General features: G+C 33.6%; 1 protein-coding gene across 2 annotated transcripts in view; it reads left to right on the plus strand.

The window, feature by feature from the left end:
- The window catches only part of SLIT2 (slit guidance ligand 2), a 345,517-nt gene that overhangs the window by 5,750 nt on the left and 323,562 nt on the right, over window positions 1-16,205 (plus strand). For both annotated transcript variants that reach the window (XM_012737490.3, XM_012737492.3), the window contains exons 3-4: window positions 350-421; window positions 10,459-10,530. In XM_012737490.3, coding sequence (XP_012592944.1) covers window positions 350-421; window positions 10,459-10,530 — 144 coding nt within the window. The remainder of the gene's footprint in view (window positions 1-349; window positions 422-10,458; window positions 10,531-16,205) is intronic.

Here is a 16,205-nt window from a genome sequence, read left to right on the forward strand (position 1 = left end):
ATTCTTTAGTTAAGTTGAAAAATCGGTGTACTAAGAAACAGATATAAAAGCTGCAGTGTCATGGGTTGCTCTTCAGATATGGTATAGTTTAAGGGTCAGAGTTTTGACTAGTAAAGCCCAAGAGAAACTGCGTTAGTATTTTCTATGAAAGTTTTGTGATGCGGACATAGCCATTTGCCCTTCCCGAATGCCTTGAAATATATCATCTAAATTTAAGATTGGGTCTCAAATCAGAGCAAAATTTAACTTTTAGAAAGGGAAAGAGTTTACAAGTTTTTAGTTGCTGAATTTAAATGTATTTAGATGGTGAGTGGAAATACTAAGAAACATGTTATATTTTACATTTCAGTCAGCTAATGGAGAATAAGATTAGCACCATTGAAAGAGGAGCATTCCAGGATCTTAAAGAACTAGAGAGACTGTAAGTATTTTCAATTCCAAACTTATGACAACATAACTGTATTTTAAAAAATACTCGAATTTCCAGGATCATCTTCAATTTCATGTCTTAGTTTTTGAAAAGTTTTTTGAAAGAAAAAGAGGATGAATGAGTGGCTTTCAGACTAATTTTACAACAAGTAGAATTTCTGGATAAAAAGTACCAACTTGAAATAAAGAACAAAACTACAGATTTACTTTCCTCAGACATTGATTTCCTTGGTAACCAGTGTGTTGTTATTTAAAGATGTACATGTTTTTCTTATTGTTTATCTGGTTTGTTTTATTTGCTTATGAAGGAAGAAAGATGGTTCTTTTATTTACATTAATGGTGCACTATGGAAAAGAGAAGTTTTGCTAATGGTTATTTTAATTTCCATGCTGTTGCTTTGTGTGTCATTAGTGACATTTGAAGAAATATTTTAAATTCTTACTGATAAAGGTTTGCTTTTTGATATTTAACACTTATGGTGAACATTGTTAATAACTTTCATAGTTTTCATTATTCTATCCTAGTTTTTAAATATTTCTTCTGGAAAAACCAGTTAAAGATTATTAAAGTAAAAAACTATGTTATGAAAATGTGGTCATTTAATGTTGATTCTTTTTTTTCCAAGAAGATTACATGTAGACTTCAGACTTCAAGATATAGGTTTTCAGACATACAATCTCATAGATTTATATATATTACTTGAGTACCATTTTTACAGTATATGTCTGCAAAAGACAAAACCTCTGTCTGAAATAATTAGGATATATTATAGACTTTAATTTGAAGTATGAATTCCATGTTTTATTTGCCTTGATTATTCAAGTTTAGTATGTTTGCATTTTAAAAGCAAGTAACAGGTCTATTAAAAGTAGCAACAATTATTTTAGTAAGATTTCCTGCCTGCCCTAATAGTCACTTTAAGTACAAATATTCACTTTAAGTACAATATTTAAAATAATGAAATATGTTCATTTTAGGCATAACACAAATTCACGTTCGCTGGGCCCAAGTGCAGAAGTTAATTTGGTATAATTGTCCATAAGTGGAAAAATAGCTTGTTAACTTCTAAGATGTTTATAGATATATAGATTACATTTTTATAGCCTCAAGTGAAACACAGAAATGTCTACTTTGTATTACTGTAAAGCTATCTCCATGATAAATATGACAATATAGGGGATATAATTGTGGAATGAAAAGTAAATTTAAAATCACTACTTTTAACTAGGTTTTTTGGGGAAATAAAAACAAGAAAAACATTTGGTCGAGTTCATAACAAAGTTCGTGAGTTCTTAACCTATCTGTAAATATATGAAAATACTCTGAAAGTATGTATTTTTGATTTCCTTTGTAGACTATATGAATAGCTAATGCCTAATGAGTAACCTATAAAGATATTTTAGTCCATTCGTTTAACAATATCAATATAATTTAAATGTTTGGTAAGATAAATGATAGTATAAATTGCCATTTAAACATTAACAGTGTTTTCAAGAGTACCTTTTAGTCATCTCATGGAAATATCTATTATTTTGGTTCTTAAACAATTTCCAAATCATTGAAGGAGTCTTGATGGCTGTTTGTGAAGTCTCTATTTTGGTTATACTGTAGTTCTAAATATTTTCAAGAACACTGGAACTAAACAAACTTTCTCATTATTTTGCAAGCCACTTCAGAGTATCATCTGAACTTTCATCTTGAATAAATTAACTTTTCTTAAAAAATTATTAACCAGATGCTGTGTGATCTGAAATTTGATTAGAGTTGTAAGTAGGTACTAGTTTTTGACTTTACTTCCCCAGGGAATGTCACTTCATCTCAGAACAATTTTCTGTTGTACTAAGACTAAGTCAGATGTTTTCAGAGTGGGAGGAGGATTTGTAATTTTGAATGAAAACTAATATATATGCAGGACTTCTTTAAATCACCCCAGCTGTTGGCCGAGAGCAAATATTTCATATTTGTGAGGAAAAGCTGAGAAAATTCCTTTTGTTTACAACTGCCAAGTCCATCTGATGGAAGCACATTGTTATCTGACAGCCAATTCATCTCCTTGGGACTCTGGAATTCAAAACCATTTCTTAGGAACATTGTGGATACACTTTTTCAAATATTTATTTTTTTAAATACATTAAATGGCAAGGCAGTTTTGCTAAAGGATGAATTCAAGTTATTGTGAAACAAACTATTTCAAATTTTGTGCAGTTATATTGTTTTAAAAAATAAAAATAAAAACCACCCAGCGAGTTCCATAATCAAATTACTATGGCCTGTGATACGTATTGTTATTTTAGTCAGTATAATGAACATCACAAAAATTGCTCGCTTTTTTAAAAAGCTGCAAGAGACAAATGTGAGAGACAGGAAGTAATCAATGAATTAACTTTTAACTATGTGTCGTGTCAACTGATATTTTCTAATAATTTAGATGTGAAATTTTAAATTGGAGCTCTAGATTATGGAAAGGTGTATAGCAGTTTTATATTGTAAATGCCATTCATACGGTGAATAGTGATATAATTTTCATTCCTTGTATGAAGAACAAAACAAAATAAAGGCATTGATTTTATTTGTGTGTAATTTATGGTTCTAAGTTATTTTCATTTAAAGATGATAAAGCTAAAACAATTCCAAATAATATTCTGTGGCTATTTCAAAATTATAAGGCTTTTCTTCATATTTCATGTTGTTAAAGTTTTAACTTGATCTAGAGAAAGGAGAAATCTGAAAACAGAAGATCTGTGCCTTTTAAATATCTCAACTTTTTAATCTGTAAGAAACAGGGTCGCGTTGATTTGAATTTAATTTTAGCATGGAATGAAAGTCATTATTTGTAAATCAAAGCATTATAGCTACAAAAGAAAGATATTTTCCCACCTCAAAGAATGGATAAAATACAAAATTTTCAGGCAAAATGTCACGAAGTAGATGAATGTTAAAATCCTCCCTCCCTCCCTCTCTTCTTTTCTTCCTTTTTTAACACCCTCCTTCCCTCCCTCCTTTCTTCTTTCTAGTGTATAGAAAACATCAGATGACACATCATGATCAGAATGTGGTTATGAATCACTGTAAAAAGAATACGTTATAAGCACGCCTACATACCATGAGCACACATTATTTCCTGTTTTGACAGTTTGCTACTATACTCCCAGACCTAACATGTGGAGTGGCAGGTGTTCTAGGATGCTCTGTATTGTCAGCACTACCTGTGTATCTGGGATGAAAATGAAACCTTGAGAATGTTTCTCATGCAGATTGTATTCACAGATTTCCTAGTAATCAAAATGTTCAAATGAAAGCTAATGTAGATAAATGACCAGTTAATGCAATGGAAATTGAGGGGAAAAAAATCAAGCTATAAATAAGCTATAGGAAAGAATCAGAACACTCGTGAAGTCTACTTTTTTTTTAAATACTTCACATAAGACACCTGTGCATATCTGCAATAAATTTTTCATGCAGAATTATTCAAGCAAGATATTTCTTGGCTGGTACATAATGTCCTAGAGGGTTAAAAAATAGCATTGGAAAACAGCAATTCTGTGGGCTGGTGTAAAATTCTGTCGTTCACTTAGAGTTTATGGAATTACGCAAGCATTAGGTTCTATTTTATGGATGGTCTTTTGTGGAGTCCCAGGCCACATCAGGGTTCTTTCTACTAGTGAAAATCATCTCCTTTTGAAAGTTCCTAAATAACACAAATGCAAGTGTAAGAGAATTTTTTTGAAATTTTTTTAGAGTTGTCACTTTTAGTACATTTTGTTATTTACTTGAAGACTTAAAAAGTGAAATGCCATATATGCCTAGATTATGTTAGTGAGAACCAATAGCATACCATGGAAAATCTTGGCTATTAGGCTTTGCATGAACATTACAACCATCTTATACCCTTAAAATAGGGAAATTGCAGAAGTGATAAAGGCAAGCATATGGATTGTTTATTTTTTCCCACTAATGATGTGTAAATGTGTGCTTTTAAGACAAATATTGCTTTAAACTCTCCCCGTTTTAGTATTGTTGGGTTTGAAATGACATTTTTTTCCTACTAGCTTTGTCATTTGATACTTATTTTTGCTTGAAAACTGAGTTCTGAAATTCTTATTATAATAAGGCCATTTCCAATCTTGGAAAATAAAGTTATTATCTTAGATATTTTAAAGTTTCCACCATTTTAATTTAGAAAAATCTAAATTCCTTGAAAGTAGAGCCTAAATTTGACTAAATACTACACTCTGATGAAATGATATCTAAAAGGCAAATTTATTTATTTCTTCATTTTTTAAGGTGGTACTGAATTAGTTCTCCTGGCATGCATACACTATTATTAAGCATGTGACAGGCACCGTGAGTAAGGCTGAAGAACTGTAACACTCTAGGTTTTTTGTTTGGGCCTTTACATATGAGTTCAAATAGAGAATATGTTGTAGAACAGGTCCGAGAGGCAACACTGTTTATCCTCTGTTCATCAAGGATCTAGAGAACCCTCCTTCTTGAATAGTCCTACAAGTTTATAGGCAACACATAACACATACCTTTTCTTAAAGTAAGGGCAAACTAACAGTGCTGATCCCTTGGAAAAGAATGCAGGCCCATCTTCAAAAGAATTATTTTCTGTTATCTTTACACCTAAGTTTAAAATGACTACAGTCATTTTCTTGGAAAGTCTCTTTAAAGAACACCTCAAACTCTGCAACAGAGGCTGAGTATGTGTGTTACATAACATAAAAATGCTTAAGAAATTGGAATATCCATTAAACGTAAATTATTTTCACCTGTTGATAAGTGATATGGACTATTTTGAATTATGTTTTCTGATTATACAGAGAAAGCTTTAATGCATGTGCACTGTTACAAGTTTAGCAGAGCATTGCATCCATCTGACAGGGTTTCTCATGCACTGGTTTTTATGGGCCTTGAAGTTGAACGGTGGTGAGAAGGCCTGTTCGCTCTTTGTGGACCATTTTATAAATTCTGAAGAAGCAAGGCTGTTTATTTTTCCCACATCTGTTTTGGGCTCATCCTTTGTGGCAGTGTTTGCTGGATGTTGTGTCCTTTATACGTCCCCTGAAATGAGTAGTTTGGTTTGCACTGTTACAATGTATTTGTGGAAGCAGTGAATGTCAAATATTTTCATTCAGTCTTTCATTCCTTTTGGATACCTTTCTGCTTGAATTATGACTTCTAGACTGAATTTCACAACTTTACATAGAATGAGAGTCTTTTTCTTCGTAGACTTCATATATATTGCAATAATCTTTTTTCAAAGTAAGTTTTATCTGCTGCACTAGAGAAATACTGGTTCAAATGCTTTCAGAGTAAAGACTTGGTAACAATCAGCTCCCCCAAAATAAGGCTTATTTGGTAATGTAAAAATTAGAATATTGATTTATGACAACATTTACAAAAATATTTGATTGTTCTCTTTATAGTGTCCATTCATTTTGAATGCAGATGGACAGCTATGGAGTACTGGCTATGGGGCTGCTTGTTTTAGATTCTGGCAATAAAGCATAGGGTGTCAATTATCTAGATACTCCTATTATTAGGCACCTTATAGCTTTCTCTGCTGGTGATTGGTGCTCCATGAAATACCAGGCAAAATATTCATTGATTGTATTGTTGATAATGCTTTCTAAGGAGATACAGTTACCCTTTTTCCCTTTTAAAATCAGAAACATTAGGTAAGAGTAACATCAGAAGTCCCATGGTTTCAATTCTGCTGAGAGAGCTTGATTACATTTATACTTCTTTCAAAATTTCAGTTTCTTCATCTTTAAAACAGAAATAATTATTATTATATCTCATAGTGGTGGTACATGAGTTAAGAGAGATACTGTACATATAGTTTCACAAAATGCTTGGCACATAGCACATTTATAAAGAACTATTCCTGTTCATTACAACACACTTCTTATTTTTCAAAAGCTGAGTTTAGGAATTATCTGAGCTGCCAAAGTATGCATGTAATAAATACGACTTTTTTGCATTCATATTTAGTATCATTTCATTCTGATTTTCTTCTTGCCATATTATATGATCAATAGAAGAGAGGTGAAGAAAATTCAAATTCCTGTTAAAGATTTGTTTCAGAGTGTTTTTCATAATCTCTCTGATTCTGCAGAGAAATATCTAAAAATAAGGGGACAAAAGAGGAAGCAGCATTTTCATTAGTAAGTGTTGACCTCCCTAGCATGGAAAACAAAAGATTAAGTTATCATTGATATCACTGTTGTAAATACAAACTTTATTTTATTTATGTAATACAAGATAAATGTTAAAATCTTTGCTTTAAAAATATTAGAATAAAAACATTTTAAAAAGATAAGTGGAAATTTACCTCAGAGGAAGCCAAAAGAGGGAGGGAGTTAGTGTCCTACTCCTGATGGTTTATGTATGAGAAATAGGGTGTTAGAAATGATAGACTTTTTAAGGCGACATTTTATGGAACACTAATTACAGGCAGCTAACAATACCTTGTATTTACATTGACATGTAAATATGAAGTGCAAAATTTTCACTGGCTTTGGTAAAATTGTTTTCGTTTTACACTTTGAATTAGTTGAAAGGCTGTGAATATTAATTGAATTGAGGTGAAAGTTGCAAAAAGTAAGAGACTATAACCTCTATACCAAAGGACAAGAGTCACAGGAACAGATGGCAGATAATAATTTAAAACAATACCTGTCAATAATGCCCTTCAAACTGAGGTTATTGAGAACCTGCATTTCAGAAGCTGTGGTGTTTTGTGCAACACAGAAATATCATTCACCTCTCTGAAAGCCCCACTGAAAAATAGCTGGTAGCACAGAGCAAATGGTTATTGGGATCCTTCTTATCTTTGCCTTGAGAAAAAGTATGTCAGAGAGATAATTGCACACCTTTTTGAAACCGTGAATTACAATCTAGAGAATTCTCAAATAGTCCTAGGATCTTGTGGGCAGATTCCATCTAGGAGTGATGACACAAAAGATAAATGTCACTATACCTCTATTTCTCCTTGGGCACAATTAGTTGCCCCTGCTCTGAACAATGGTTAATTGACTCACCTGGTCTGTTTAACAGTGCTAATTTATTTTGGCTTCCATAAATAATAGTATGCAATGTTTTGATTCACTGCATGCTGTTTTCATGTTCTGGGACTATCAGATTTTTAACTTCAACTCATTAACATTAGAGTTCTTATTGTGACATCATCTCTTCAAGCCACTGAAAATTTTTCTGTGGTGTTAGAAAGTAGGCTACTTTTTCTTCAGATCTATTTTGTCATTGTTATGCACCTTAATATTCTTTAAAGAAATCCAGATTTTTAAAAAAAACCATCACATTGTAAGCTTAATATGTGTTAGCTATTACTTGTGGAATGAATTAAGAACCACTGGGAATGAGAAAATGATAATAACAATTAAGAAAAAGACACAGTTTGTGCCCAATCTGAAATATCTACTTTCTCACGATATATGAAATGATACCGATGTAGACCCATTAACAAGAAAGCTAGTAGCAGCTGTCAAGTCACATCCATATCTTCATTTGTTTAAACACATTTATTCTTTCCAACATCTAGGTGATGTTGAGAACCTGTAGGGTGAAGGGAGGTAGGCAAGGAAGTTGGTGGAAGGGAAAGGAGGAAGCTGCTATCTGGGGCATATGAAAGCAGGTTTGATAGTCGGGCTTTGATCAGCTGGAAAGTGACATGAAACCTAAGGCAGGTGCCGCAGCAAGTATGCCAGAGAATAATTGGCCTAATATAAAATGCATATGCTAGGGCCTTGCTGAAGTGTATCAGAATGCAAAGAGAACAGTGTGTTCTCATTCAGCATTTCCTAAGAACCTACTAAGTGCCAGGAAAGATTAGGAAATGTTGAGTGAAAACAGACTTCTCTCTGTGCCTTTTGATATGGTTCAAAACCCACTACATGCCAGGGAAGAAGGAAGAGATTTAGTCTTTATATTTGAAGAGCTCGCAGCCTAGTAGGAAAGAGACCAGTATGCGAATAAATAGAGTATAAGGGACTCTTACTTATCAAATGCTATGGGGACACAGCCAAAGGAGGCATTAATTTTATGGAGGAGAATCAGGGGAAATTTCACAGAGGATGTAAGAAAGCCCACTTGGAGAAAAGGGAAAGCACTCTATATGGAGAGCTGCCTCTGCATGGACTAGGTCCTTGAGGAGCATGCTTACTCTGGAGAATCACAGATGAGGTTTGTTAATCGGGTGGTTTTTATCACCTTATGAAAAAGCTCATCTCTGCCATTTCAGAAATTGGGATTGGCTCTTTGGGCTCTGGAGGCTCTTCCAAGAGTAGTTGCTATCCTAGAAAACATTCTCATTACCACTATTGCAAATATTTGCAATCTATTTCTTTTAGAGACAAATATAACAAAGTTATAGTTAAGCTATATTTTATTGAAATTGAATAATGGTAGACTCTGGATGTACTCCTTCCTGAATCATACCCAACAGAGAACAAGTGAATTAAGAGCTTTTGGATTCACTTTAAATTTAACCTTGTTGTGTGCTTTATTCATAAAAATTAGTGCAAATGGAAAGTAAATCTGCCCTTTCACTACTAATTTTACTATTTGCCCCCTACTTGTCTTGGCATACGTTTTTATTAGGATACATTTTATTAAGTGTTGAGAATGTTTCTGTAGATGACCAACTTCTTAATAATATGAGTTCATGTCACAAAAGTTATGGTTACCATCATTTCCTTATGGCATTTTAGAATTGGAAAAAGTTCTGAAGTTCACCTGACCTAGCTCAGAGAATTTCCTTTTATTACATCCTTTGCAGGAAAAACAAACATGTAGCCTCTGCTTGAACATATTTGGAATAAGGAGTTGAGAGATTCCACTTCTTAATATCGCTAATTCTTAGAAAGTTCTTTCCTATAATCTACTTTCTTAGTAGTTACAATTACCTCTCCCGTTTTCGCCCTCTGGAGACTAAATAAGTATAATTCTGCTCCTACCTGATCATCCTTTCAATATGTTAGGATTGGTATGCCCTCTTTTCCTGCCCCCTTAACATTTATCTTTAAGACTTAAGGAGTACCTCTCGTTTCTTCAGTGTGACATTAGTTTCTGGAACTATTCTCCTCTGGAACTAAGAAGATTTTAAATCATTTGCATGCATTTTACATCAGCTTTTTATCATTTTATTTAGATTTGGGAAAAGCAAAGAGATAGAAATTGTTTTTAATTAAATGTTAAATTGTACATTTAAACAGATGGGATTGGGATATTAGTACATCAGAGACAGAATTTGCCTGCTCTTTATTTAGTAGTTGTGCATAGTCCAAAAGAACTTAGATACACAGCATCAGGACTTAAAATTGAGTTAGAGTTGCAATCAAATTCTTTTCTAAAACATTTAAAACATTCCAATATCAGTTAAATATTTAAAAAACATCACTTAAACAGTTTTGATTCCACTGTATGTTGTAACCCTGAGCCTTAAATTCATTTAAGGTTTGGGAGCTGTGGGTTGAGTTTTGAACTTTGGATTGGCTTTCTTCTGATTTTGCCTATGAAGACAAATGATGCTGACAGTTTCTCATTTTTTGTCCGATGAAATGAAAACCTAACAAAATGGAAATTTCCATCTCCCCACAATGCCTTGGCTGAAGATTTAGGTGATTTGGGACAGTGGATGAATTACTTTAAGATACTGTTTGCTGTGATATTTCTGCTGTCTATTGAAGCCACCTAACTTAGGCTCCAAAGTCTGAGTCACGAAATCCTTTATCATTGTGTATATTCTGGTTGACTGATGTTGCACGGGATTTGCGTTTAGAGCTTAGGCCCCAGTAATCATCCTCTGAGTAAGCATAATGGAAAATTGCTTTAAAGAGTCATGTAACAAAAGGTGTAACCAACTTTTGATTTGCAATGCTTGAATTCTCTTGAATGTCATTTCATTCTTTCCTGAAATACAGGATGAGGCATGACACTACCAAATCATAGTCTCGTTGTTGGGTATTTTCTATGTAACATAAGCTTTGTTTTTGTTTTCTCAAAAGGCGTTTAAACAGAAATCACCTTCAGCTGTTTCCTGAGTTGCTGTTTCTTGGGACTTCGAAGCTATACAGGCTGTAAGTAGACACAAGTAGTTATTGTTGCTTTGGGTAGTACCTTGAGTTTTATTAAATGTATTTTGGATCTGTTTCCTTGTGCTTTCCTGGAATCTATTCACCAGTAGATTAATGGATTAAAAGTTTGCTTTTTTTTTTTTCCCTTAAGGAGATTTATGATTAGTTTTCCGGTGATTTTAATTGTTTCATTTGGGTAGCATTTTGTGGTTTATGCATGTGTTACGGTAATTGTATTCTTCCTTTTTTTGGTCATGTGATGATGGTGAAATTTACCTAATATTTTGTGGACACTATTGATTACATTTTGAAGGGAAAAATTGCTACTGTGCTTCCTTTTAAGAGGAAATTGGCAATGTTTTCTTGTGAAGTTGAGGTTTTTAATGCCAGCTTTTTTTGGTATTGTTTCTGTAGTCAAGTAGTAGTGTTTATTAGCCTGAAAATATTATTATAAGGTATTTAAAGAAGGCTGTAAAGTTCCTTTTAAATGTGTCTTTTAAAGCCAGAATTTCAAACTCTGCAATGTGAGTGACTGTAAGGCAAGGTTTTCATATCAAATACGTCATAGACTGTTAAAGGAAGTAGTTCTTTAAAGGAGCATAATGTGAGTATTAGGGAGAATCGGTTTTTCCTCCCTGGGATGCTTGTTCGCTGAGCTAATGTGTAATAGTGAAAACACATTTTTCAAAGCTTTTAAAATTAGATTTTCAGCCATATGAATGATTTTGTGCAGATGGGAGATAAGCTACAAAGTGTTGGGAAAATAAATAGCTATGATTATTGGTGTTCATGCATGTTGTGAAAAAACTGCTGGGATAAAGAGAGTAAATTGCTCAGAGCGGCCCCCACCTGGATGGTGCGGAAGTCCCATGTGGTAGTGTTTGCAGACAAAGTGAGCATAATGCATTTTTCCAAACTTGACTTTGTAGCCAAGGCTTTAGTATTGTTCTTATCAGTTCCTACACCCCTACTCCTATTGTAGCCAGGATCTCTGTTCGGTCCTCCTGCTACCTTAACTGACAATAAAAAGAACTTCCCCAGCTGTCATACCAGATCTTCTCTCTAAAGAATCTGACTTTGTTCCTCTGAGGATAACCAAAGTCACCTAGCAATCTTTCTCTTCTTATTTTTGTTCCTGCTGCTTAATTGGCCCAATTTAAGTAAATTTTAAAAAATCAAATAAGGGAACGTTGCAACTGCCTTTTTAACACACAAAATTTCTAGGAACTTTTTGTCCCAAGGAAATGAGCTATAGATTGCTATAAAGATGAAATGTATGCATATCAGTTGATAATTATTTATAAATATATGTGCTTAGTTTCTAGAAAGGTCCACAGATTTGGTTTTTTTTTTTTTTTTTTGAGACAGAGTCTCACTTTGTTGCCCAGGCTAGAGTGAGTGCCGTGGCGTCAGCCTGGCTCACAGCAACCTCAATCTCCGGGGCTCAGCGATCCTACTGCCTCAGCCTCCCGAGTAGCTGGGACTACAGGCATGCGCCACTATGCCCGGCTAATTTTTTGTATATATATTTTTAGTTGGTCAATTAATTTATTTCTATTTTTGGTAGAGACGGGGTCTCACTCAGGCTGGTTTCGAACTCCTGACCTTGAGCAATCCGCCCGCCTCGGCCTCCCAAAGTGCTAGGATTACAGGCGTGAGCCACCGCGCCCAGCCAGATTTGGTTTTAATAGTTATTTCACTGCCTACTTTAATTATTGGGGATAGAGAAGATTTTTCAAGAATTGATTTCCAGGTTAATATACAACGAATACTGCTAAACTACTGAATTGCTAGTAGTGTGCATATAAAAACAACACACAGAAATCTAGGAAATTCTGTTTTTTATGCACTATAAAAATGTACTTTTAACAGAATAACTGTTATTTTGAATCAAAACTATTAAGTCAAAGAGAAGAAAATGTACGAAGTAACTTTACCATCTCTGAGAAACAAGAATCTTTGATGTTTAGTCTGGAGGTACTTAGATCAGCCTCCCTGGACCTTTCAGGTGGTGTAATTCATTGCAGAATCCCCCATCAGCAAATTATCTTTTATTTGATATTTTGCCCTTTTAGACAGTATCATGTAGTAGACCAAGTGATTTTCTATTATGTTTTGTTATGATTTTATAACATGATGCAGCTGCTATATGAAAGAAAAAGACTTGAAATCTTTAAAAAGTAAATTAAAGAAAAAGAACCCATAAAACTACAAGACAATGTTTTTTAACCGATTAAAGGCATGTTAATAAATGGGAAAATGGGCAGCAGCTAGAAAATGTGTTCAGAATTTTTATGTGCCTGTTTGGCTCAAAAGATTTTCCTTGGGGAGTAATAGAAGCTAAAGTTATATTTGTTAGGTGGAACTAGTTACAAGATGAACACAAATATTTTGATATATTTTGATTACTTGAAATTATACCTTGATAATATAATGCTTAATATTGAAAAAATGTTCCTCATTACTTGGGATTTGTTACCTGATGTAGGTACTGGATGCACATAGAAACCTTGCAATGTAATATTTATTGGCATTCTCAAATCAGGAATATTCTTTTGGGTTGAGGAACTGTTGTCTCACCTGTATTAGACTTAGTTGATTTGTTAACAATGATATTTCTCTTGAGAGGATAAGTTATAAGCTGTACGTGAGTACTGTTTTATGATGATAATTACTAATTAAATTAAACAACCATCATTAAAAGTCTTTAATAAACAAAGGAACAAAAGCTTGTGGAGCTGACAGGTACAGGTTCAGGTTTTCTTCATATGGTAGAAGTGCCCAGTAGTATACCTGAGACAAATATTCTAGCAGATGGAAAAATGTGCACAAACCTACATTCAAAAATATCTTTTAAAATGTACATTTTAAAATGAATAATTTTCTCAGAAAAAGGACACATGACAGAAAAAAGGATGCAGAATTTTTTGACAAATAATGAGGGACAATTACATTGGGAAAAGGAAAGTATTTGACTGGTTGTTGCATATATTTATTAAGTGAATCACAATTGCCCTACTGTATGATGCAGTAAAGACATAAATATCTAGAACTCATGAAAGAAATTTAAAATTTTATTTTCTCTTTATAAATAAATGCATGATGCTAGTATCTAAATTTCTTTTCTTATTCTATCTTTTGCCCATTCTTAATATAATTTTTCCCTAATCTATCACCAAGAAAAAAGTTTACCAGTTCGATATATAATTTAGACACTGATGTTAAATTTTTAGCATTGTTTGCTTAGATTAAAGCTAATCTGAGGTACTGGCCACTCTGCTGATTTTCTTTGAGCTTTTGTGGTAAATAATCACCGTTTGAATAATGGCTGAAAATAAGATGCCAGGGGAAGAAGTGCACATGCTTTTTGCAAACTCTAAATGCAATATAAAAAAAAAAAGAGGGTACACGGAATATGAATTATGATTCGACACGGTTGGTTGCTGCTAGCAGCCAAATATGCTTTTCCTTTGCTGTCTGCTCCAATTTCTCTTTGGACGGTTTGAGAGAGTACTACATGTTCAGGTCAAGATGTTTGCTCAGAAATAGTAGTACAGTTGCAGCTGTGTTTGTTGGAGCAGGAGACTAGTTTAAATAGCATTACCATTTATCCAGTCCATTAACAGAACTCTGTAAAATAATACCAACTCTGCATAAACTACAGGACAGTGTAATAAAATTACAAGCACTTGTTGACAGATGGGAAGTGTAAGTAAAGGGAAAGTAAAGTACAGGGCAATAGGTTATAGGTTTAAAAAGACAGCAGATAGTTTTCTTAACATATATAGAGACTCCTCTCCTCCTCGTTGCTCCTCCTCCCAATCAGAGGTTGCATTTTTATCAACCTAAGAGTGAAGAAAATTATTTTTAGAGAAATCTGGCTCTGGTTAACTGAAAAAGAGATTGCAGTGAGTTTTGAAACAACTGATTATGGTTGACTGAAATTTATGAGTAGCACATGCAAATCTTCCTGATAAATGTAACTTTACAGGTGGCTTAGGAGTGAGTGATTCACACTTTGTGATTTGAGTTTGCAGCTACTAATCCAGGCTCGTTAGAGAGGAATTTCATTGGTAGTACTGTGGTTAGGCATTTGGTTATAAATATTTGATTTGTGGTTTTCAGTTTATTTCTTTGAGTATTATTATATTTACTCAGACTTCTAACATAAGCTTAAGTATCTAAAGCATTTTGTAGAAATTCATTTTTCACTTGTATCTATTGAACCAAAACTAAACAAACAAAAATAACTGCATATGTCCCAGGAACTCATTTTTTTTTCACTTCCTTGAATAAAATCTTTTTATTTCTGGTTCACAAGTGGCATTTATTATTCCCCAGCGAGTTTTAGAGCCACTAAATTCTCTTATATTATAAATAGAATTTTTAAAGCCAAGGACTCTTTTTATGGCCTAGTGAATACTTACCTGAGACAAATAGATTTTGACTGCATAATTTGATTGGCCAGGTCATAATTCATTTGCTGTCAGATAGGATCTCAGGTTCTCAAAATTGTTTTTGATAACTATAATAATTGGGAATTTTTAAAGAGGAAAACTTAATTTTTTATTAAGGTAATAAATTGATTTGCTAAGCATAACAAATATATAATTAAGCTGTCTTTACTTTACTTTCCTCCACTCCCAAAGAAGGAGCCTTAGTTTTTTTTTTTTTTTTTTGATAGTTATAAGAACAACACATGTTCGTAGTAAAAAGGTTTAGGAAATTCAGAAAAATTGAAAAGAGAAAGTAAAAATTATTCATTATCTCACCACCCAGATATAACCATTTTTCTGCTTGTTAATTATTGTTACTTTAGTTTTATTTTATGATTATGCATACAAATGTCGATTATACATGTATTATGAAAATATTTTTTTAATATCCCCAGGGTCTACTATAAGCTTGACCTTTAGAAACTCTCAGTAAGTGTTTGATGTATTGAATTAAATCTCTGTTGGGTTGAGGGTTTGTAACTTGAATGAGCAAATAGTAACTCTGGGAAGGCATTATGAATAATGGAGAACCAAATTAAATTTAAAGGATAACTTGGCTAATTAAATGTTTGGTCCCCTTAGGTTTTATAAGCATTGAAGAGTTTGAATAGACACGGCAAGATCAAAATGATAGCTTTTTCACTTAAGCAAAATATCCTTTAATTTAATATAATTCTGTCCTTATATAAAACTAACTCCCTAGTTCTTGATGTCAATTTAGTCTCATAGGATTCTTGTAGTCAAGCATAAAAGCAGAATACACCAGTGGAGCCCGTGTAAAAATTCCTCTTGAATTAATTTCTGCCAGCTCTGATTAAAGTGTGGGCTACTAGAGGTGTCAGGTGCCATAGTTTCCTGCTTCATTTTACTCTTGGCCTCTTTGGCCCCTGCCACAATAAATCCGACGGTGGTTGTGCAGGAATTGCAGGTTACAGTTGCTACGGTTACCGTTGTCCAGCCAGATTGACATCATTACTCATCTAGCGAGCTGCCATGATAGCTACCGCTGATTTCTGTTGCCGAGATTGCCAGAGAGCTTCATGTGTTGAGGATGAAAGTTCTCCCGAAGATGGTGTGTCTGTGTTATGATTTGGTGTAAGGAAACGCTATTCCCATTGTATACTGATACTTCGCTAAGGGGAAGAGATTGACTTTTCCTATTTGAAAACAAACAACCAATAA

This window comes from Microcebus murinus, chromosome 3 (assembly GCF_040939455.1).
Source record: "Microcebus murinus isolate Inina chromosome 3, M.murinus_Inina_mat1.0, whole genome shotgun sequence".
NCBI lineage: Eukaryota > Metazoa > Chordata > Mammalia > Primates > Cheirogaleidae > Microcebus > Microcebus murinus.